We start from the raw sequence: 25,643 nt of genomic DNA on the forward strand, positions 1-25,643 counted from the left end.
CCATCAGTATTCGCTACGTGCACAATTTGAAAAAGCGATCGCAGCAATACCTGTGTTAATATGTGAAACTAAACGATATGTTTTTTTTCTGTTAGCAGACTGCTAAGCATTACTAACATAAGAAAGTTGTGTTTTTATACATCTACAATATTTCTAAGGATAAAATTTTTACTAAAATTATAAGTAGTAAGTACAAATTTTACTCACGCATGTTTATTGAAACATCTGAACAATTGAACTGCAAGAACAATTGAAATGCAATGAAATATATCTTATAGTGTGTATCTTTTAGAGCTATTAGCTGGCATGACCAGCAAAGATGCAAAAATTCTGACTTCGAAAACGAAAACAAACGTTGTAAATCTAGCACGTATCGCGAATGTTGCCTTCTGTTATGCGAGGACAATAGTTTTCGTTTTTCCCTGACTGACGCTGCTTCAAAATTGTGCACGTAGCGAATAGCTGCTAGAGCTGCATAAATACGAATAAATTTCTCAACAAAAGCTTCTCCTATTGATATGGCAGTTTGATCCTTTAGTGGTACTGCTATAGCGTATGTTGAGAATAAGCATTGCATTGTTAGAATATACTCATTATTTTTTGGCTGCTTGTAACGGACCCACTATGTCTAGAGAGAGTTTAGCATAAGATTTGGTAGATGTTTCAGTGATATTTAGTTTTTGTTTAGTTTTGACACGCACTAATTTTTTTAGTTGTCATTCAACCATACATTTTTGTATGTAAGATTGGATGTCTTCTTTCTGATGTTCCCAAAAGTATTTGTGCTTTAGCTTGTTGTTAGTTTTATTTACTCTTTTGCGTCCTCCTACAGCGGGGTTATGCATTTTTTAAATAACGTTAAATCTTTTTTGTGGAGGTGTATGTTGAATTACTCCTAAACAAATTACTATTTTTGTTTGTGTACTGTGTTCTTGTAACATCTGCAATATCTTTTGGAACTCGAATTTTCTTATTCAGCAGTTCTAGCAATGCTGACTGTTAAAATATACTTTTCTACTAGTATTTCGTTCAAGTTGATAAGTGACTCATTTAGTGCTGTTGTTATGTTTGTTACGATTTCTCTGTCTTGGCCTTGTATATAGTGCAATGAATAAGCCGGAACACGTGGAAAAATTGCAGAACAGCACCGATTTTAATGTAACTTTTTGTAATGTATTTGTAGGACCCTAAGGAACATTCAGTCAACTCAAACTCGTTATGGAGGGGGGGGGCAAAGGGCCCAAGAGGGGGGCATGTGTACCCACAAAACTGCCTCAACCGCGGAGGGGAACTTATAATTTTTTGAAAACGCCTATTTCGGCTCCAAATTGGCATCTAGCAGGTATTTTTAGTCGCTAATTACGAATCTGTAATCAGATTACACGAATTATGCTACGTATTTCGTGAATTGTGCCATTTTGGGCCGAAACTTTAATTGTTGTGGCACAATAATGGCATGTGGAGTATTTACCACACAAACAATGCTCCAGGGGGTATTTTCGATCGCTGATTACGAATCTGATGTCAGATTACACGAACTATGCTACGTACTCTGTGAATTGTGCTATTTTTGGCCGAAATTTCAATTGCTCTGGCATAAAAATGTCTTATTGGCAATGGGAGTATAATATTTTCAGCGTGAGTTTGAAATATTTTGGAGAATATAAATAATGGTAATTTACAATTTGTGCTTTAAGTTTTAAATTAGTTTTGTTAACACAAAAGTCTTTGTGTTTCAAAGAAAACTTGGGATATGGTGTTACTTTTGTTAATCATCCGAATCGTTCTCGAGAACTGGAGTTCCAGGATTTATCTGCTGTTCGTTATCACTATCTTATTGGTTTACATTTAATTGTTCTGCCTCGTCGTCTTTTATTGCAGCCGTTTCTGAGGTGTAAAGCAATTACCGCAGTTGCTTCCTTGGCAATACTTGCAACTTTGCGTGCAGTGCAATCCAGCTTTTCTACAGCCGCAGTTTCTCTCACACGTTTACATATATGGGTCATTGTAAAAAAACTTAATTGCAATGACAATTAAAGACTCATTTTGACTCCAGACGAAAATAATCTCATCATCACTTTTTTCGTTTTATCCTGATTTTCAAGTTCAAAACTAATAGAAAAAAGGAGCGGCACCTCCTGTATACGTAAGCATCTCTGAATACGTACAAATTTTAGATTTTTGGAGGTTACGGTAATAACGCACTTTTTCAAAATCAAGATAATTTTGATGTTTTTCAGAATTTTCTGCAAGTTTAGTAAGCTACTTTTTTACTTTCTCTCTATTTTTAGCTGATTTTATATTCTTTTCTGTAAAAATTTTTTTTAATTTTTTCTATTAGTTAAATGTTCAACATTTTCACTTTTGCTTTTATTTCTTCATTAACTTTGAAATTTTTTAATTTTACGGAACTTTGTAGATTACTTTGCAAAACTGGGGCCATTCTAAATCTCTATATCTGTAGCCTACGCAAAAAAAAATGTCTGTTTAAATAATTAACAGTAAAATTCATTTTTTGGGGTTATGGTAATGACAGTTACGGTGTTGACAAATCGTTTTAAAAAACGGATTTCTACATTAAGTAAATATTTTGAAATTTTTTCCTCACATTTATAGCTTGTGCTTACCATCTAATTCGATTTCTTATCACTTGAGATATGTACATACTTCTTGACGACAAGATACAGCCGGTAACGGTAATGACCAATTTCATTATTTTTTGAAGTGTACAAAAAAAAGACTGTCACAAAAAAGAGTTTTTCAATTTGCCAAACCACCTTACCAGCTTATAAACATAGTCCATACAAATAAAGGTAGATAAGGTCAGTGGCGACTCCACTGAAGTCAAAAAAGCGATTATACTGCAAGAATTTGTGTGAGAAGTTTGAAACTAACAAAATACAGAGACACAAGTCAAGAAACAATGTGCTCTACAGAAAATTAAAAAAAAAATTTTTTCCCGTACAGTTAAGTAAGTATTTGACTTGACCTCAAGATATTTTGGTATAAAAAATTAAAAGAATCGAAATTTTCTTTTAATGAAGGCAGAAAATGTGTATTCTTATCAAAGACAGGTTACGGTAATGATATTTTAACACTATAGTCTTTGTTTAAGCTAGCAAATCTTACCTGATTCGAGATTTTTCGTATGAATACAAAAAAACACAATTACCTTTAATAAAATTTTCGTATATAAATATTCTTTGAATAATCTAACTGTTTGCAAAGAGCAAGGACATTAAAAGCTCAAGTTTTTTTACAATGACCTATATATATACACTATGTGACGTAGCAAATCGAAAGTATACACGAGCACGTCACAGAACCCTTGACACTGACGATAAATAGCGAGAAAAGCCGGGAAGCCACAGCGTTAAGAGTAGCTATACAGCTCGGCCTGACTTATCTCCCATACTTCCTACCAGTATTCCAAAGGTGTGTGTGTGTGTGCGTGCGCGCGCGATGTTGAATTGTTGAATCTGGAAACGACAGCTGTCGGTATCGGTGTCTCTGGAGCAATCCTAGTATTGGTGATCACAGTGTAGGGCTACGTTGGTTGATAGTGTGTAGTGGGCCGCATAGCATATGGTATGCCTGCGCGGTGGGACGAGAGAGACACTTGAGCTTATTGCGAGGTTAGCACCAGAGCATCGCGGAGCGGCCCCAGCATACTCTCGCCTGCCGAGTTACTGAGACACAGTGAAGCTGAGGCCTAGTGCCACACACACATACTTATACACACACGCGCGCGCACACACACACACACACGAGCCAGCCCTCATACGGTCACCCAGGTTTCCGGTGCCTTGACGCTGGTAACACTACTGGAGGCATCAATAAGTACTCCGCCAGAGCCAATCCTGGTGAAACTATATAGTGTTGGTGCTATGAGTATTAGTGCGTGAAAGTGATCGTCCCAATTACCCTACCCTAGCAACTATAGAGTCAGTCCCAGCCCCTTATTGTAATTATAGCATAAGAGTAAAACGCCAAGTGTAGCGTATCAATACAGCACGCCACGACGCACGAACCGTCACCTTTGTGATGTGCAGCGTCGAAGTTGAAATTAAAGTAGCTGTTATAGATGTAGATACATAAGCATTTATTATTCATACATAGTTTTGTGTAGCGCTGAGTGCAGCTGCAACAGAATAGTGCCTCAGTGTGGGTAGTATTTGGGGATACTTCCTGATACATAAAAAAGGGCTATTCAGATCTGCTAGCTATACGATACTACCTGTTGCTGCATCCAGCGCTGCACCTTACATATAATAACACGACCCTTTACAGAATAACATCACGATAAAAAGTCCCTTAGTAAACAAAAGTAATGAGCATACACGTTAGCCGCAATCCCTGACTAACGCGTTACAACTAATACCCATGCATTCAACGTTCTCAACAGAAATGTTGGGTCAAGATCAGTATCTGACGGTAAGGTAGGACAATGTAAATTATAATGTAAAGAAAACTGTAATGTTTTTGAGTCGGACAAGATATTTTGAATCTTTGGCGAATAAGTACAAACTAGAAAATACTAAATTATATGATACACCAACGGAAATTAATTTAAAGCTAGAACCAGCAAAAAAAAATTTAAATGATTTGAAGTATCGAAATTTGATTGGCAAACTTTTGTATATTAGTTCAGGCACGAAACCTGATGTAAGTTATAGCGGTAATTACTTAAGTCGATTTCAAAACTGTAATAATTAAACACATTGTAAGTACGCGATAAGGATTTTAAAATACGTGTACGTAACAAAAGATTTGGACCTAATTGTTTCTATGTATGCTGGGCTTTTCTCGAGCCTCGAGAATCTTCGACAGCCTCGAACAGAAAAGCCCAGAACAGATCCGATCTGCTGTCAAATAATAAGGGGTATGAAAATTCTTACTTGTTATATTTTTTCTTGGATGATATCGTAACGAGATTAGTCGAGCATACTTGGGTTGCAATAAAGAAATAATGCAGTTATTTCTTTCCAACAAACTATAATTACCAAAGAGAGAAATTTAACAAGTAATAAAAAAAAAAAAAAAAGCGCGTTGCTGTGATAGATGACTCTAGTGTTCGACAAGCCCCGCTTTAAATTGAAAATAGTCAACTGCTATAATTTTCTGCCACGTAAAGACGAGTAGCAAGTCAATCGTGCAGTATTTATCTGAGCTGCCCCAATGGCTGAGGGCTTTAATAGAAAAAGCAAAACTACTGAACCAGCGTGAGACATATGGAAATCTCTGCAAGGCTGCTGCTGCTTGGGTACGACTTCAAAGAGACTCGAATTATCCTGATCATCGAGGAAAATCGCTGCTGCACGGGAGCTTCTTGTTTCCTCGATGGGCAAAGCCTTCTACTTGCTCCGCTCTTGTCGTACACGCCAGCGGCGAGCTCTGCCGAAAAACTAAGACAAAGCGCGGGGGAGAGGGGCCACACACAAGTGCAAGAGTAATTACACCTGTCGCGGGTAAGTCATATTAAAGGCTCCCAGCAAACCGAGCAGAGATATTCGGTTCGTGGCGCTCAACCATAACTAAATATATCGCCCGCCTTGACGCAACGGGCGTCAAAGATCAAATACACAGTGTATTAAATCTAACGTGATAGGAAAGTCTAAATGCGTGGTAGAAACTATCCCTAGGCTACTCAACTCGTATAAGTAGCATTACATTGCATGAAAATTAACGGACAAATAAAATATAATTGTTATTGAGAATTAAGTTAAATCAAAAAAAAAAAAAAATCTAGAGATGACATTTAATCAAAAAAGGAATCAACAGACAAAAAAATAATCTAAAAGTTTCAAGTAACTACACTAACCGCAAAAGTTACCTGGTTTCTTTGAATTTTTTTTTTCTTTTTACAATCAGTTTTTTGATATAGATTTTGTCTGCCCTTGATGGTAGAAGTTGACGAGCTCCAGCTCCGTGGGTATCTTGACGAGCTTTACAACTGGAGGCGTGAATGGAAAAGGCGGAATGAGTATGACAGTGTTAATAGCATCCGTGCTGAGAGGACACAGCGGCCTTGAATTCAGGGAGGCCTCGATTTTCGCGGCCAACGTCGACAGCTCTTGAAGTGTGAGTGTATGATCCCCAATGACTCTGCGAAAGTGGTGCTTGAAACTCCGCACTACCGCTTCCCAGAGTCCACCGAAATGCGGGGTTCGAGGTGGAATGAACGACCACTAGGTGTCTTGGAAAGCTAATGTTGATACCACGTTGTCCATAAAAGGCGACGACTTGACGAAAAGCGCCTGCAGCTCCTTGGTGGCTCTTTTGAACGTGGTGGCGGTATCGGAGTAGAGTTTTACTGGTACTCTTTGACAAGCGCAGAACCATGCATACACTGCAAGAAAAGCTTTAGTAATTAAGTTTGACACAATCTCAATATGCACGAATCGTGTGACTAGGCAAATAAAAATTACGACGTAGTCTTTCGTAGATTTTGCGCCTCAGCCCCTGAAAGATAGCACCGTGATTGGACCTGCGTAATCCAATCCGGTAACGGCGGATGGACGAGAAGGCGTCGTTCGGTCGGCCGATAAGGGATCCATCTGCTGCGTGGAGCATCTGCTACTAAATTTAGCACAACGCACACACCACATGTAGATTCCTGCTGCTACGGCTGGACCTCGGGTGATCCAGAGCGAGCGGTAGATGTGCGATAGCATAAGTTGCACGTCACTATGGAGCGTTAACTGATGGACTTCTTCGACGAGTTGTTTGACCAGAATACATTCCCTTGGCAACACAACCGGATGCTTCTCGTTGTAAGGAATTAGCAAATAATGCAGACGTCCTCCAACTCGGATCAAGCCCCGCTCACAGATAAAGGGACTGAGTCGAGCCAGTGGACTACGCTTGGAAAGTGGCTTACTCGCTGACAGTCGCTCTCGCTCCTCCTGATAATGCTGTTGCTGAATTGCTCTGTTCCGAAGAATTTGAGTACGAGCCCATTCCTGTTGCGAGATAAATTTATCCCGTTCTTGCAGCTCATCAGACTTCAGAATCCTATGTCCACAGTAGATTAGGATGCGTAAGATTTTCCCAAAATGCGAAAACTTTTGCAGCTAAGGCAAGCAGTTGCAACTTGTAGCCTGTCTCGATGCCATCAATGCTTTTCTTCATAGCAGCAAGAGCGAGTGCTTCCTCATTGGCCTGAGCACTGAAAGAGATTGATGACGGCTAAGCTGATTCTGGTTACGGAAGCCAAGTGGGTCCGTGCCACCAGAGCTTACGTGGAGTAAGGTCAGTGGGACTAAGACCTCGAGTTGCACAATCTGATGCGTTGTCAGCAGATCTCACGTGCCTCCAAGTTGTCTTTGGAAGCCGCGTGATGATCTCGCTCGTGCGGTTGGCGATAAAGGTTTGCCACTTAAATGGGTGCTCCTTTAACCACTCTAGCATGACTTGTGAGTCTGACCAGCAGTGGATCGCTGTTGGAGGGCACTGCAAAAAATCGAAGAGATACGATGATAGTCGAGATAGCATTCTAGCAGCGCAGAGCTCCAGCCTTAGCAGCGACTGCATCTTAGTCGGAGCGACCTTGGTTTTGGCTAAAAGCAACATGGGTTGGTAATCAGGCACTACTGCGTAAATTTCAGCAGCATAAGCCCGTTGCGAGGAGTCAGCGACTCCGTGCATCTGCCATTTATCATTCTCTTTCGTCTGAAGCCACCTTGGAATTCGGATCCCAGGTATGTCCGCAAGATTGGCTCGGAATTGCAACCAACAAGCTTGCAGAGGCTGCGATATAGGGTCGTCCCAGTCTACCTTATCGATCCAGTCTTGCATGATTATCTTGGCGATGATAATCACTGGTGCGAGCCAAACTAAAGGGTCGAATAAGCGAGCAATATCAGATAAAATAGAGCGTTTTGTCACCTCACTCGGGGGGGGGGGGGGTTAACCGAAAACATAAAATTATCTTCTTGGGGGAGCCACTTAAGGCCTAGCGTGAATATCACCTCTTCTGTCTCAACGTTCACCTCACCCGTTGATGTTGCGTTCTAACCTGTTAGCAACTGTGATTGATTTGCTGCCCATTTGCCAAGATCCATACCAGCTGTTTGTAACAGACAGATCAGCTGCTTTCGCCGTCGGAGTGCCTCCCAAACCGTTTCTACTCCGGTAAAGAGATCGTCAACGTAGAGCGTACGAAGCAAAACTACTGTGGCGTCCGGGTATTCGTCAGCTCTGTCGATGGCGAGCTGCTTCAGCACTCTCAAAGCGAGATAGGGGGCTGATGCAGTACCGTATGTCACGGTGACACATCTGTATTCCTTGGGTGGTTGACTGCTGTATTGTCGCCAAAGAATTCATTGCCAATCGATGTCATCTCGATGCACTGTAATCTGCTTAAACATCTTCACTACGTCAGACGTAAAAGCAAGTTTGAACCTCCTCCAATGGATTAAAACCAGTGCGATGTCCACCTGTAATTGTGAACCATTTAAGAGCATGTCGAGAAGCGAAATTCCATTACGGGATTTTTGCGATGCGCTAAATACTACGCGTATCTTTGCAAGATTGTCAGGTTTCACTACCGCATGATGGGGCATGTAGTAGCAGGGTTGGCTGAGTTGATGGTCAGGGACAAGCTCTATATGCTGCAGATTAATATATTCGCACATGAAGGCTTGGTAATGCTCAGCCAACTTCGGATTGGATTGCAGCTGCCACTCGAAGCGAGCCAAGCAAACTTCGGCTATCCGACCAATTTGAATTTTTTAGCGAAGGGCAAGCGAACAACAAAGCGTCCATTCTCATCTCATACATACGTTTTGCAAAAAAACTCTTCACAATCTTCTTCATCAGCGGTCAACAAAGGCTTGCGTGGGACTTCTTCAATCTTCCAAAATCGCGTGAGAAGTTGTGAGAGCGAAGGTTCCGTGTGCGTGTGAAATGCGTGAACCGAATTCGACGAGCTTTGCGGTTCACCCAATGCGATGGATCCAGTAAGTAGCCAACCGAATACCGACTGTTGAGCTAATAGAGTACCTGTCTGATATCTGACCAGACCCTCTAAAATTAAGGCTGGATGAACATCAGCTCCTAAAATTATGTCGATCTTTGCAGGATCAGTATAATTTAGATCTGCGAGCTCCGTGGAATTTAAAAAGAAATTTACGAAACGTTTATACTTGCCGAGCTGAGATTTCAATTTCTGATCCATAATAACGCTTTAAGAAGGAAAGCTGAACTAAAACCTATGCGAGGGCAAAGCAGCGTTAGCGAACGCAGTTTAGTTATGAAAACAGGGTCAGAAAATTAATAGAAGACGCAGGCTTACCGTCCTCTTCACCTCTTTCTGTCTTTCAGTCTCGTCCCAAACGCCGGAGATAATGGGCCTGCGAGAATCGATCGCCACAGTCAACAGTGTTTGGAAAAGTCTTCCTAAAGATATCCGTGCTTTCTGTGGACAACCTGGATTCAGGAAGAGGCTCTTGGACTATCTCCTTCAGACTCAGTGTGGTGAACTAACAAACTAACAGTGCCTGTGAAATTTTGTTTAAGCTATCGATGGTACAATTTGATTGTATCCACCGTTTTGTGCAATCTCGTTATCGATAAATTGTTTCCCACGACTGTGTTACTATCAGTTAACTCACTTAATATTTTTGTTCTCTATTTTTGCTTAACTCTTTAATTAGTGTTATCATTATTATCTATTTATTTATTTGTTTATATTATTTTTTTTAATTCTTAAATGAATTTATCTATATTTTGTTTACAAAAATGCCCACTTCATGTGATTACCATTTTACAATTACTATTGTTATCATTGTGTAACCTGCCGACTGTGCAGGACTATGTAGGACCATCAGAGTTCTTGGTCCCCCATAAATTCAATTCAATTCAATTCTCTCTCTCTCACTTAAACAAATAAAAGTAGAAAGCAGGGAGTTTTTTTCTCCCAACCTCTCTACATGACATAGATGTCGCGTCGATAGGGAGGAACATTAGCTTTCGTCCCTATACACTGCCGCAGAAACTCGAATTTTCGGGTGAGGTAGCAAGAAAAATATCTATTATTTAAAACTCACCACGTAAGTACCCATCTGATAGCGAGCGCCACTGGTGGCAGAATAGCCCCCATATACGGACAAGCTTGCACTTGCATGGCCATACAAGAAATGACCACTAGATGGCTGTATAGCTTAACACCAGGGCCTGGCCAGTTTTGTAATGTGTTTATCAAAAGCATGGCTCGGCCCAGATGTCAGAATACATGATAGATACAACCTTCAAGGATTAATATACATACACATGCTTCGATTACTCTTTTTTTTGTTTATTCTTATTCATTAATTTTTTTACCTGTACATTAAACAAATAATGAGTGAGAAAGTTCGACTGAAAGGAACAATTTTAAGTTCGCAAATTATGAAAAAAAGTTAAGCTTGAAATAGTATATGAATACTACAAATGCAAGTTAATTAAAAAAAAACAAAATTAGACTGATTTTTAAGTGGATTATTAACAATTCGATGATTAAGAAAATGTTTCTGAGTTTGTAGCTAGTGATAATAATGTAACAAAGAGAAAAAACTTCGTTTTGTAAGAATTCAGTTATATTATTCTATTGCCTGCTCCAAAAAATTAATCATTGTTTGTTACTTAAAAGTATTCAATAAAGCAGGGATATACCGTGTATACGATTCTTTCTTATTATCCGCTGTAATCGTATTTTTGACCCGAAAGTGTTATATACATGTACGTACCATAACCTTCTACCCCTACTGGGGTCTTATTTCGTCATTCGATATACGCAACAGCGATGGGATATAGTTCCGGCCAGATTTGGGAATTCTCTAGGATCCAACCTCTCTGACGTGGGAAATCACTAGATCAAAAAAAAAATAGTACCGAAGGTGACGCGCGAGATTCAAATAAGGTCCAATAACACAAGCATCCATCACCTGATGACCCGGGGCGCTTACTGGCCACTCTTTTAAATAAATAATTATTAACAACACAAGCGCCTATCACCCAATGACCCAGGGCGCTTACTGGCCACTCTTTTAAATAAATAATTATTAACAACACAAGCGCCTATCACCCAATGACCCAGGGCGCTCACTGGCCACTCTTTTAAATAAATAATTATTAACAACACAAGCGCCTATCACCCAATGACCCAGGGCGCTTACTGGCCACTCTTTTAAATAAATAATTATTAACAACACAAGCGCCTATCACCCAATGACCCAGGGCGCTTACTGGCCACTCTTTTAAATAAATAATTATTAACAACACAAGCGCCTATCACCCAATGACCCAGGGCGCTTACTGGCCACTCTTTTAAATAAATAATTATTAGTAAATAACACAAGCGCCTATCACCCAATGACCCAGGGCGCTTACTGGCCACTCTTTTAAATAAATAATTATTAGTAAATAACACAAGAGCCTATCACCTGATGACCCGGGGCGCCTACTGGCCACTCTGTTAATTAAATAATTATTAAAATAACACAAGCGCCTATCACCCAATGACCCGGGGTGCCTACTGGCCACTCTTTTAAATAAATAATTATTAACAACACAAGCGCCTATCATCTGATGACCCGGGGCGCTTACTGGCCACTCTGTTAATTAAACAATTATTAAAATAACACAAGCGCCTATCACCCAATGACCCGGGGTGCCTACTGGCCACTCTTTTAAATAAATAATTATTAACAACACAAGCGCCTATCATCTGATGACCCGGGGCGCTTACTGGCCACTCTGTTAATTAAATAATTGTTAAAATAACACAAGCGCCTATCACCCAATGACCCGGGGTGCCTACTGGCCACTCTTTTAAATAAATAATTATTAACAACACAAGCGCCTATCATCTGATGACCCGGGGCGCTTACTGGCCACTCTGTTAATTAAACAATTATTAAAATAACACAAGCGCCTATCACCCAATGACCCGGGGTGCCTACTGGCTACTCTTTTAAATAAATAATTATTAACAACACAAGCGCCTATCACCCAATGACCCGGGGCGCTTACTGGCAACTCTGTTAAATGAATAATTATTAATAAATAACACAAGCGCCTATCACCTAATGACCCGGGGTACTTACTGGCTACTATTGAATACTAAATTATCAAGTAATTACAAGAGCGCCAATTAAAAAGATCTTCGTCGTACTAGATAAGCAATCGAAATTGTGATATGTTTAATATGTTATCGATCAACTTTTTATCATTTAATAGTGTTGCAAATAAGTGTCTTGGATCATCAGGAAGACGGTGCTTGACATATTTATGAATAATTATTGTGTTATTTATTAATAATTATTTATTTAAAAGCGCGGCCAGTAAGCGCCCCAGGTCATTGGGTGATAGGCGCTTGTGTTATTTTAATAATTATTTAATTAACAGAGTGGCCAGTAAGCGCCCCGGGTCATCAGATGATAGGCGCTTGTGTTATTTACTAATAATCATTTATTTAAAAGAGTGGCCAGTAAGCGCCCTGGGTCATTGGGTGATAGGCGCTTGTGTTGTTTTAATAATGATTTAATTAACAGAGTGGCCAGTAAGCGCCCCGGGTCATCATATGATAGGCGCTTGTGTTGTTAATAATTATTTATTTAAAAGAGTGGCCAGTAGGCACCCCGGGTCATTGGGTGATAGGCGCTTGTGTTATTAATAATTATTTATTTAACAGAGTGGCCAGTAGGCGCCCTGGGTCATCAGGTGATAGGCGCTTGTGTTATTTACTAATAATTATTTATTTAAAAGAGTGGCCAGTAAGCGCCCTGGGTCATTGGGTGATAGGCGCTTGTGTTGTTAATAATTATTTATTTAACAGAGTGGCCAGTAAGCGCCCTGGGTCATTGGGTGATAGGCGCTTGTGTTATTAATAATTATTTATTTAACAGAGTGGACAGTAGGCGCCCCGGGTCATTGGGTGATAGGCGCTTGTGTTGTTAATAATTATTTTTTAAAAGAGTGGCCAGTAAGCGCCCTGGGTCATTGGGTGATAGGCGCTTGTGTTGTTAATAATTATTTATTTAAAATAGTGGCCAGTAAGCGCCCTGGGTCATTGGGTGATAGGCGCTTGTGTTATTTACTAATAATTATTTATTTAAAAGAGTGGCCAGTAAGCGCCCTGGGTCATTGGGTGATAGGCGCTTGTGTTGTTAATAATTATTTATTTAACAGAGTGGCCAGTAAGCGCCCTGGGTCATTGGGTGATAGGCGCTTGTGTTATTAATAATTATTTATTTAACAGAGTGGACAGTAGGCGCCCCGGGTCATTGGGTGATAGGCGCTTGTGTTGTTAATAATTATTTTTTAAAAGAGTGGCCAGTAAGCGCCCTGGGTCATTGGGTGATAGGCGCTTGTGTTGTTAATAATTATTTATTTAAAATAGTGGCCAGTAAGCGCCCTGGGTCATTGGGTGATAGGCGCTTGTGTTATTAATAATTATTTATTTAACAGAGTTGCCAGTAAGCGCCCCGGGTCATTGGGTGATAGGCGCTTGTGTTATTAATAATTATTTATTTAACAGAGTGGACAGTAGGCGCCCCGGGTCATTGGGTGATAGGCGCTTGTGTTGTTAATAATTATTTATTTAAAAGAGTGGCCAGTAAGCGCCCTAAGTCATCAGGTGATAGGCGCTTGTGTTATTGGACCTTATTTGAATCTCGCGCGTCACCTTCGGTACTATTTTTTTTTTGATCTAGTGATTTCCCACGTCAGAGAGGTTGGGTCCTAGAGAATTCCCAAATCTGGCCGGAACTATATCCCATCGCTGATACGCAATTCGATTCGAGATTGATGGTAATACAACCTAGTTGGCGCATGCGCGGAGGACGTTTGTTACATTTTCGTCAAATTTTAGTATGCATGTGACGGTCAATTTCGAAAGCGATCACGTTTATCGAATAACGAAATGAGACCCCTGCTATACTCTGAAGTAGATATATGTTATGGAGCCATTCCAAAAGGCCGGGCATGCGTGCGCCTGGATCAATGCTTTTGGAGCGTTCCAAAAGCCAAAAATCGCAGGCATGCGCCTAAAGTACAATATTGTTATCGGCTAAGTAGATTTAAGATAACTTGTGTGATGAGTGTAATTTTATTATCATGAATTCATATCCCGATCCTTTACAAACAAAAAACATAGAGTTGAATGATAAATAATCAGTCTACAACTGTAGCACTTGCAAGCATTCAATCACTGTAATTTAATTTAAATAATCTACTGGTAGTAGTGAATCATGGCCTTGGGTCTCGTCGGTATTTGAGACGCCGGTATGCCATGCTTATATAACCTATGTATGTACATGCCTACATATACGAGATACACAATTTCTATGTATATTGGGTTTATAATGCTCTCTTCACAATGTGTGTCTTCTTGTAAGTTAGAGCAGTTCAGGCGCATGCAATTTCAGCTTCGGAACTCACCAAAAATGTGCACCCACGTCCGTTCAAGCACCCTGCCTTTTGGAATACCTTCAATCTTAGAGCATGTATACCTGGAGGCAGCATCGTGTATACTGGTTTCGAGACCAGGTACGAAAGATTCCAGTACATCCTGTCTCTCTCGTACACGCTTCGTGATTGGTCACCAAAAACCTGTATATATAGTAATATCAGGCTGGAGTGGAAACGAAAAACATGTTTAAGAAGCATGTGCAAGAGAGACAGGATGTACTGGAGCTCAGACTCACTGTCTCGCACCTGATTTCGTAACCAGTATATACAATGCTGCCTCCAGGTACATATGCTCTAAGCCTTTAATATACATGCATAAACTTACCGTGCAGCTGGCCAGGGCCTGATCATAGCCTGGGCTAAAACCACAGTTTACACAGTTGCGACACTTTGTACAAAATTGTGTCCCAGATGCCTAGATTTCTTAATTCACATGTGCCATTTTGTGTCTCCAAGAATATGGTAAAAAGGCGCGCATCGCTAAATCGCAGATTACCTGTTATAAAATTTTTGTTTGTTTATATTTTTCTTGACTGACAAATGAGTGTATGAAGCTTATTTTGTTATGAATGTGTTATTTACTAAATGTTTAGCTTAAAAAGTACTCATAATGTCTGTTACAACATCGTATATTAATGCACGTTAGCAATCAAAATTTCGCGGACTGTACGGCCAGGAACACGGCGCCTGGCGGATACTTTTTAGCACGAAGTGTCGCAATTGTATTAACTGTAGTAAAACTAACTACCCCATATGTGATAAGCTCTATATTAAAGCCTGGCCAGGCTCTGGTTTTAACCTTCGGATCTGATTCTTGTCAAAGAGAACCTCTGTAGTAGTAGAAGACGCTACGATACTATCGGCAGCAACTATACAGACTCTGAATTTAGCTTCGGGTGAAAGTAGGTCTCCCACTTCTCACATTCTAGTATAAAAAAGGTGACGGCTTAATTTTCTGCAATGTAGAAGTTTTCTGTGCTATACATCAATGCCAGTCAGCCACCCAGTCGCAACAGAGGGGTACAAACAGTATTGTGATTCGTTTCCTACGAAATTGAAGTTTAATTTAAGAATCAATGTTACCAGGATGGTACACAGAGAAATTTTTGAATTCGACACCGTGTGTGTACACATGAGAGCTTACAGCTGCCACCGGTATAATGGCTCTGTCATATTTAGGACAAATACGCCCACAATCTTAGTCAACCAATAACTGACTCGGAATCTCATGTCTGTAAGCTTCATCAGTTTGAGTGACTTACATTGACATGTATGAAAATTGTACTGTGAGTATTATGTATAGACATACAGTTTTTAAGTTAGAGTCCTGAACAGAGATAAGTAGGGAGATTGCCAGTGCTTATGCTAAGGAGTGTGCCGATGTTTCGGCGCTGATGAAAGTTCTAATACATGGTGGCCAACAAAGGAACTATGCACACGATTTCTATTAGCTGGCGGCTCGAAGGCTTAGCTTGCGGGAGAGCTGAGGGGAGATGGGTGAGTGAGACATGAGAAGTTTAAATGTGTGTATCAGTGATAGAGAGGGGAAGGTATATGCATGCAACTGGTTACATACCTATAGCTATGGTTGTCTACTCATACGCACGGAGAAGAGCTGCGCGTATTTCTTTTCTCGCTCTTCCTCCCTGAAAGCACGATAATATTTTTAAATGCAGTTGATCATTTATTCAACTGTAGAAACAAATACACAACTGTCAAGTTATTAAAATTTTTTCTTACATTTAAAAAAATCAGAGATCAACACAATTAACTTACTATTTTGCTTTAGTAATAAGCGAGTGCCTTTACCCCAGTGACCCAGTGGACTCAGTTATTCTTCACTTTTACGACAAGTGAAATTATTACATAAATGAACGCACTTACCACAACGAGACAGTACGCTCAAATCTTTTTAGTAATGAGTAATATTATTTAATAATGTACGGATGCCTTTACCCAAGCGCCCCAGTGCGCTGAAGTCTTTTTTACTTTCGAAATGATTTATATTTGTTAACCATTAATACATTTCTTATATTCATATGAATATTTTTTTCATAACAGTTTTTGGCTAACTTACCAAGAAAATTCTGTTAGATTTATGGCTTAAATAAATCATTTGACGCATTAAGTAAAAAGTTATTATGCGTTAAATATAACTCATAGTTATGCGTCAAATGTTTTTGTTTTTTTTTTTGTTAAAATGTTATTTAGGAACTCTAGAGAGGCTGTCGTGCCTAAAACATGAGTAACTGGGTTTAATTTCAGCCAACTTGTTTTTTTATCGAGTGTATACAATAACCTTATAGTTTTTAAATATTGTGGAATAAAACATTTCTTACACTTCATAAAAAAAAAACACGACCTCTTGAGATTTACACAAACTCACACAACGCGTCTATTTGTTGCGCATGGTACCTTTTAATTTCCTTGTAAAAACTTGCAGCTACATGTACAACTTGAAAGAAAAAAATCATTTTTGTACTATCACTTAAACTGGAGGTTCACCGTTTAGGAAAGGTATATCGCACGTTTTAAAACGTGCTCGTTTATTTTAGCTAAATTAAATCAGTCATAAAAAAATAATGTATGACCTAATACATGTGCTAAATAGTACATCAGAATTTGTTAAGTGATAATTATATTGCACTATCGAACACTTTTTCCATCCTGTATATAATTGAAGTGTGTAGAAAATAAATTAGCATTATGAGACATTCCTTGTCGAGTTTTAAAACTGCATATAAGACATTTCATATCTGTTTGGCGCGTGCAATGATGGGCGCATGATCAAACAGTATACACCCATCCATATATACATAAATGTTTTTTCATATTATAGTTATTTACATATGGCGCCTATAAAGGGCACTACTCAGACTACTCAGGGCACGTAGCACTTGGGAGATGGAAGGGAAGAAGGACGGAAGGCTTTCCATTACTGGGAGGGAAGTAGTGTGAAATTAGGTAATACTGTTGGGAGAAGATCGCCTATTTAGACCGTGCAACAGTTTGAAAGAGCTTCACCACTGGCAACAGTCGGAGTCACAGGACCGGAGATAGTGTATGGAATTGACAACTTCTCATTTATAATTTAATCTCACATAATTATCGTGTAAGAAGACGTTTATGCAAGTATCAATAAATTTTTCATTGTCTGGGATGACCTTATCCATTTTTTTGAAAAACAAATATAACAAAAAATGTATAACTTCAAAGCGTATGGAAAAAAACACTAAATTAGAGAATGGAAAATTTATTATTACTTGTATAAACGTCTTATAACTGCATAGATTTGTAAGATTAAATTAATAAAGAGAAATTGGCACTTACTTCCGTGTATTATTTCCGGTCCAGTGACTCTGGCTATCACCAGTGGAGGCGCTCTTTCAAACTGTTGCACGGTTCGAATATCCCTTCTTGAGGAGCATTGCGTGGTGGAAAAGCACATGTGAAAATTCAGAGAGGTACTTGCCCGAAAGAGTCGCACTGGCCGGGCATCGAACCACGGTCTTCTGCGTGCCGATCCACGACCTAACCGACTGAGCCATCATGCGCTCCATATATATATATATATATATATATATATATATATATACACACATTATTGTGTTACTACCCACAGCGCTGTTCTTTTGATTCTAGCACTAATCGAATATTATAATGACATTAATTTTTAGTAATAAGTATTCAGTGTTGGGCAGTTTTTGGCAACGATCACCTCAGGAATATTTATATTTTATCGTAGGAGATTCATCTTAACAGGGGGAGTATTAATTACAATTACTTCCTGCGATTCATTTTTTCTTTTTTTTTTTTACAATGCATGCGTCCATTATACCTTACGTTTTCTTGCTGTGTTTTTCGACTATGTAGCATTTTTCTGCCGTTGTATGTACTTATTGTTATAGTTAAAGCGAGTACAAAAAAAAATGGATAACAACAGCAATTATGCAAGGTGCCAAAATCTTCACTGCTACAACGGCTCTCACAATGGACATACGTTGTGTCAATTTCCTGCAGATGAAAAGCGAAAATCCGTTCGGATTACGAATTCAGGTATTTACTTAGGTATAGGTGCAAATGCGTGATTATGTAAATTAAGATAAAGTAGTTTGGTGATATGGTCTCTCGGCAAATTCATGTGTTTTCGTGTGTATGTTTCTGTACGTAATTAGTTGTTATGTATGTGGATCATTCTACAAAAATTTGCGTATTTTAAGGGCGGAATAGACGATTACTTACAACGGATTTTTAACTTTTTTACTATATTTACCATGTAGTTCATAATCAGAATATGTTAATAGTACTTAAGCCGTACTTGATCTTTACTGTAACACTTTTTACGACTTTGTTATTTTAAATCACGTACGCTTTCGTGAAATACAAGCATTAGGAGCTGTCACGAAAAAAAAAAAAAAAAAAATGAATACTGTTATGCATATTAAATGAATCACGATAATTCAAAGCCTTGCAAAGTTATAGCGGATTGTTGAACGTAACAGGCTCAAAAAACTAATTTTTAAGGCAGTCTGAATATTCAAGTTTAGACGTAAGTGCTCGTGGCCGATCGAGACCCACCAGTGCAACCTTTATTTTTAAGCTCTATGACCTTAAAAATATAAAAAAGCAAGGATGATTAATCTGAATTGTTTAATTTTTAGCAACCGATAATAAGATGTTTGAAAATGCTGTTTTCCATTCAAAAAAACTTTAGCTTCTCTGTAGCTTTATTTACAGAGCTAAAATTTTAAAACTTAGAAAAATCCTTATTTTTTCACAATTTTAAAATGGCTTAGGCGATTTTTATCGGCTTAATCAAAACTCTAAAATTCTGGAATGATGTAAACAAAGTGTGCCAAATTCATTTGCGATAAAAAAATACTAGGGCCAACGACTTAATTTTTTCGCAAATCGTTACTCAAAATTCACCAATTTAACATCTACTCTTATGGATTGTGGTTACAAAATTGACTGTATCTTCGGAAATATTTTATTAACCTCAGAAATTTATAATAGTTTTTCACGGTATTTAACACATTTTTAATTTCACGGTATTTTTCTGGCAATTTCTTGATCTTACACTTTGGTTTCGTCGAAATAACTATATTTATTTATTTATTTATTTATTTATTTTTTCAAGTGCCAAGTAGCAAATTTAAACCTCATGCTAATGCGTTAATTTTTTGTAAAATTATCAGCAATTGTTGCTGCCCTACAATGTTGTTACTTTCGTTTTGAGGGTAAAAATTATTTATATGCGATACGCTTTTAACAAATTCGGTAATAGATGTAATGACTACAAAAAGGAGCCGCACTTGAAGTTTTTTCAATAATTTTGACAGGTTAATTCTTTATAAAGGACCATAAACCTTTTTTAATGAATAAATTGTATTTCTTTACAAATAGTGAATATCTTTTTAAGGAAAATTCTTTTGTTAGTTGAAGGTAACAATTCTCATAGCATACAACAAGTTTTGAGATGCAGACTCATGCGTAAAAACGGCATGGATAGGGTAGATACATAATCTAAAAAAATTCCAAGTATAGCATTCTTCTGTTCATAATAAAGGATACTTGAAATATTAAGATATTTTAACATTTTTTGCGGTTACTTAAATAAATGATAGACGTTGTTTAATCAATCGAGAACGCTTTTTAATATAAAAACTAATTGTACCAGCCAGAAACACATTTTTTTATGGCAGGTAACACTACAATTAAATACTGGGCACCGTCTTCCAAGCAATCTGCGGAAATTTGTGACTAGACATTTTAATGATGCTGATTGAGTGAAAGACAATACCAGTAAAATAAAGGGTTTAAAACAGAACAGTACTCTTATTCATTGGCAGGCTCCTGAAGCAAAAGCTGTGTATGAAAATTATGTGCGAAAATATCACGTAGCACACACAGCAGCGATCTAAAATAAAAAATAGAGTACCTATAGAAACGACGGCTTTAGTTGACAATGCGTCTTCAGCATCGTTCAGTAATGCCGATGTATCGTCAGTTAATGCTGATGGGCCATCACAATCGCTAAATGAATGTCAAGGCGTTTAAACTGATCCAATCGAAGAAGCATCGGTTGATTCTCGTATCGAACGAAGTTTATCTGTAAATAGTGAATAAACTTCGGGCGTGAATGACGTAGTAGAAGAAATTCTGATTCTTAGAAAAATACTAAGCGATGTAACGTATTCATCCGGTAAAAAAGTATTTTTTGATATTGAAGATGTTGATAGTAATGAAAAATACTTGAGTTATAAGAGAGACAGTCAAGAAAATGAGACTAAAAAATTTAATAGTTGCATCAACATTGTTTCTAATGTTTGTAATGTACCAACGACAGATTTTGAAGTGCTTGATACAACTTCTTCAAAGATCAAATCAAAATTTACTTTACTTAAAGCTCGACAGATGATTGTTAGACTCCGAAAAAAACTTGCAGATTTAGAAGACGACTAAGCCTAAGTACCAGAAATTAGTAAAAAATTAAAAACAATAATTTAAACGTAAGGAACACTCCATCCAAAATATAATGAAACATAAATTTATATCATCGACGATATGTTAAAGGTACTTTAGTAATAACATTAGTTATAAGAAATGCCAGATGTGAGGAGAGACGGAAAAAGGAGGAATATTGTCTCCCCTCTCTCTAGTGTGTCGGACTGAGAAGAGGATTTTCTAAACTTGCAAACCATCACGTTCTCGAACTTGAGTGGCGGCCCCGAATTGTACAAGGGCGTGACCTAGAAAACAAGCTTTCCCATTCGATGATCGCTTTCCCGATTCGCACTCAGGGCCTCTTCCCAATACCCCAACTATGTATACACGAGAACGGCACCCCCGAATTGACCCATGCGAAACCGTATAAAAGGCCCGAAACCTCCTACACTAACCAGTCTCAATCATTCAGTCCTACCATCTCGACTCTTCTTTGGTCGAGGTCCTCTGCTTGACTCATCGTGGTCAAGTTCTATATACTGCTGCTCTCAATTGGTGGCACTCTTCCAAATCATCCTAGTTTCCCACCGTCAAATTATCGGTCGATTCGGGTTGCCTCAAGTATTTGCAATCAATAAAGAAAAACAGTAAGCAAAATTTTAACACAAACCTATCGTTTTAATTTCTACCCTCACACCGATCCTCACGAGCAGCTTTCCTAAACCTCTCGGGCTGCTTGTCTTTGTTCGAAGGAGCAAGCGAGTTGATCTGCTCACGGCACCTTGGCACCGTCTCGCGAGAGTGTCTGGCGTTTGACTGCACCTCCCTCACGTACCTTACCACCTCGCATGGCGGTCTATTCTCGTTTATATTACCGCCCGAACAGGAGACTTAAGTGAAGGGAATTCTGAGCAATAAGCGAAAGCTTAGCTCAAACCCTACACGTTACGCCGACGTAACAGGTACATCGAAAAACACATCTTTCAAAGTGTTTTATGTCAATTTTTAAAATGAAGTAAATTTTCAAAGTTTTTAGGTGAGACCTTATCTAAGAAAGCACTTTGAGATATCTACTTGAGCATTAAAGAAACTCGTTTTTTTTTTTAATTGACGTAACACACTTCGACAGCTTTGAATACTGGATAATTAATTAATTCTTTTTTTTAATAAGGACACTTCTTATGAAATTTCTGGTGAGTTTTTGGCATGAGATAATCACTTGAGATCTCAAGTGAAATCTCACCCGATTTTTGTAGGCAAGGAATTTTTTTTATGAAAGCCTACTTTCTTAAGCGAGCAAATAATATTGTAATAAAACTTTCAACATTTTTTTTTTGTATTATGAAATGAGCAATCGAGCGAGTTACGATACTGAAAGTTGTAGTCAATCAACAGATAAACCGTCTCTTATGTCTTCAAATGGAATTGCTTAATTTCATTACTTTGCGTATGAGTACCATACAAATTTTCATTTTAACGTCCCATGGCCAACGGACTAACTTGCTCGATAGCACGTTTTTTCTTGCTCGCATTTGGATGTAGTACTTATGGGCTTCCAAACTTTTTTGAATCGACGAAATATTTCTAAGTAAGAAGGAGAATTAATGTAGATTATTTACTTACGTCTTGAATTATCATTGGAAATGAATGAAGAAAAGAATACAATAGTCCTCAAAAAATTGCTCTAATACGATCAACTTAATAATTTAAATATCTTTTACTTCTATGTCCAAGTATCAGATAGTTCAGTGTTAAAAGAAAACAACATTAACTCTGACAAATTTATTAATAGTTATCATCAAATTTAATTTTACAAATTATCAATATTCCTTCTCTTTTACTTTTGGCTTAGACTATTATTAGATTTCGGACCATCTAAGACGTTATGCCTTTGTCCCCGATTGAGCTTCAAAAACACATTTACTGCAGCCATTCCTTCTTTTTGTTTAGCATCAGCTCGTATGGACTTAAATGTACGTTTCTTGACATATTGAATTGGTGGAGCTAATTTTCCCAACTGTTCCTTAATAGAAGATACAATGTGAATCTTAAATAAAGAAAAATTCAAATTTAGTGTCACAGCAAATTATGTTACAAATAAATTATGAACATTTATTTTAATATGATATTAAGTAGTTTAAAGGAGCGAATGAAAAAAAAAATTGTAATGCAAATTTTATATTTATTTTGCTTTTTACTTAACATAATTGTCAATTTTTCTCGTAACCCATGGAGAATTTTTTTTGTGATTAAGTACCGGAAAAAAAGAATAACTTATAACAATATTTTATAAAGTCCAGATTTGAGATTATAATAAAGTTTAATAAGTGTTATTATTAGTCATTATTATTATTATTATTTTTTTTTAATTCATAAATGTCATAGAAACACCGAAAAAAAGTGGTAACTAGAAAAACTTTTATGGTTAATCATCATTACCTAACACTGGACTTCTTGGATCTATTAAAAACTAATAGCTACCAATAATTGTTAGTAATATATCATTTTTGTTGTTTTTTATTTTGTATTAGATGAAAAAAATTATTAAAGATAATAATTGGCAATAATCTTTATATGCATGGTTGAATCGTTTGATCTCGCGAGAAAAAAAAGTTTTAATACTAACTTGTGATAGACAATTATGAATAGTAAGTCTTATAACTTGTCACAAATCTAGACATTAAAAACTGTAATTACTTTTTTTTTATTTTTAACTAATTTTTAAAAATAATGGTACATTACGTCACTAGGGCATAAATTTTATATATGAACACCCGAAGCGATTGTTGTATGTTAGTGTCCGAATCGCGTATAATGTTTTTCTTACCATGAACGCAAAGTTCAATTTTGCGCCCGTGGGCACACTTTGCGCCCAGTAAGGGCCCAAAGTGATTACAAGGGCGAAAAGCGGCAGCTGCACTTTGGGCCCATGGTAAGAAAATAATTACCAATTTATCAATTAAAATTAATTCTGCTAAGGAATTCCTGATCATTTCTATTACTACTAATAAAATTAGTTTATTAAAATCTTGTAACACTTAAGAAAAATTGATTACCAACGAATAAAATTAATTTGTTAACTTCTAGTATCGTCACTTGCTTCTCTTAAATACGTTAAAGATAAGACAGTGTGATAGGTTTTGCAGGGTGGTATCCTTTTAGCTCCTTATCGTTATCTTCTTTAACAAAACAGCTTAAGGGCTTGTCTAATGGCACATTTGTTATCACGTCAAGTTGTGGAATGCATAATTTTGAATTTTTTTTTATTATATGACTCCAGAAAGAATCTGTATAACCTGTTGAATCTTTTAAAGTAAAGAAAGAACCCCATATTTTTGAGTTTAGTACATGCTCATCACTGTGAGTATGACTGTGGTGAAGCATTTTTTCAGCCAATTGTTCTTCAGAAATAACTATTGTGTCGCAATTTGCATGATTTGTTGGAGCAAATATATCTTGTAATAAATTATCACCAATGTAAAGACACTTGGGATTGCTCAGATCAGTTATACGTGTGAAGAATTCGTATAACTCTTTCCAGTTTCCTTGGTTGTAAATTTTTCCTCTCTCAAGTTCCTTGCTAGTTATAATTCGATCTTCGTAATAATTTTTTACAGAGTAAAATGGTCTTTTTTCCATGAAAAATGCTGGTTTTTTGGCATAACACACAATTATGTCAAAAAGAGATTTCCAGCATTTACCAAAAGCATAACCAGTAGTAAACTCTGCAAAGTCAGAGTTAGAACCCGTAATGAGATACGTTGTTTTTTTTTGTTTGATCTTTTGAATCCAAGCAAGTATCTCTGTATGACATTTGTGAATATATTTAGCTGGATTTTTTTTCAGTTCAGAGTAAAACCATCCAGCATTTCTCGGGAGCTGTTCTCTAGAGTACATGTCAGATAAGGCTTCTAGAATATCTGGCCAAATATTGTACGTTTGGAGGGTCTTGCCATTTACTGTGTCCAATGAATTAACGACCCTAGCGAACACAAGAGATGATATCATGTCAAAGTAGTCCATCACGGTCCTAATTTTCAATGACAGTGGACCATTCCATGTTAATAATGGATTTTCAGTGAACATCTTACCTATTTTCCATTCTCGATTAGGATAGTATTTTTCAATATCATTATCACTTAAAATATTTGTTCCATGACTGGCAAGGTACACGTTACCATTAGGACTGAGTTTTACAACATTGCCTTTTTCAAAATCAAGAAACAATCCTTTTTGCAGAAAATCAAAATCTTTTTGAGATAAAGGTTCTGTCAAGTGTTTTGCATTGTAGCCTTTTTTATCGACTAGAAACTTCGTGATCACATCATATTCAAGTTGAACAAGATTTGAAATGTTGTAACGAAGAACAGTACTGTCTAAATCAAATCCAATGCAGTCATAGTCACTGATTTTGAAGGTACTCATGGTTTTATGAATATTTGACTGCTGGTAAGAAGTCTGATAAAAATAAACACTATCCAATAAATTAGGTTGTTGAAAAAATGTAAGCTCTGTGTTGCATAGTTGAACCTTATTAAAGAGCCTTCCGTAAATTTTGTATGATGAAAAACATTTAAGCATTATAATCTACAATCTTTGAGTGATAGACAAGGACTATTTTGTTCGAAGAGATATGAGGTTGTCAGAAAAAATAGCTTCTTCAAAACTTCACAACTATTGTATCTATCACAGTTAATCCATTATACCATGCACAACATACAAGAGCTAACATGAATTGGCTCAAA

At 37.5% G+C, this 25,643-nt stretch overlaps 2 protein-coding genes across 3 annotated transcripts in view; both read right to left on the reverse strand.

The window, feature by feature from the left end:
* The window catches only part of LOC106639710 (U7 snRNA-associated Sm-like protein LSm10), a 153,188-nt gene that overhangs the window by 60,896 nt on the left and 66,649 nt on the right, over positions 1-25,643 (reverse strand). The window contains exon 3 of one of the 2 annotated variants that reach the window (XM_089598001.1): positions 22,666-22,945. The exons of the other annotated variant lie outside the window; for it this stretch is intronic. Within the exon in view, the coding sequence (XP_089454127.1) occupies positions 22,736-22,945 (210 nt within the window). The 3' untranslated portion in view covers positions 22,666-22,735. Of the gene's footprint in view, positions 1-22,665; positions 22,946-25,643 lie in introns of those variants that run through there. 2 annotated transcript variants of the gene reach the window in all.
* On the reverse strand, positions 22,865-25,571 carry Nt5a (5' nucleotidase A). Its single transcript, XM_014353461.2, has 2 exons — positions 23,955-25,571; positions 22,865-22,945 (listed from the first exon to the last, which is right to left on the reverse strand). The coding sequence occupies exon 1, from the start codon at positions 25,477-25,479 to the stop codon at positions 24,013-24,015; it is 1,467 nt and encodes a 488-aa protein (XP_014208947.2). The 5' UTR covers positions 25,480-25,571; the 3' UTR covers positions 22,865-22,945; positions 23,955-24,012.

The sequence above is a fragment of the Copidosoma floridanum genome, unplaced genomic scaffold, assembly GCF_036245765.1.
Source record: "Copidosoma floridanum isolate Cflo_tuat_1 unplaced genomic scaffold, Cflo_Japanese_pri ptg000004l, whole genome shotgun sequence".
NCBI classification, from domain to species: domain Eukaryota; kingdom Metazoa; phylum Arthropoda; class Insecta; order Hymenoptera; family Encyrtidae; genus Copidosoma; species Copidosoma floridanum.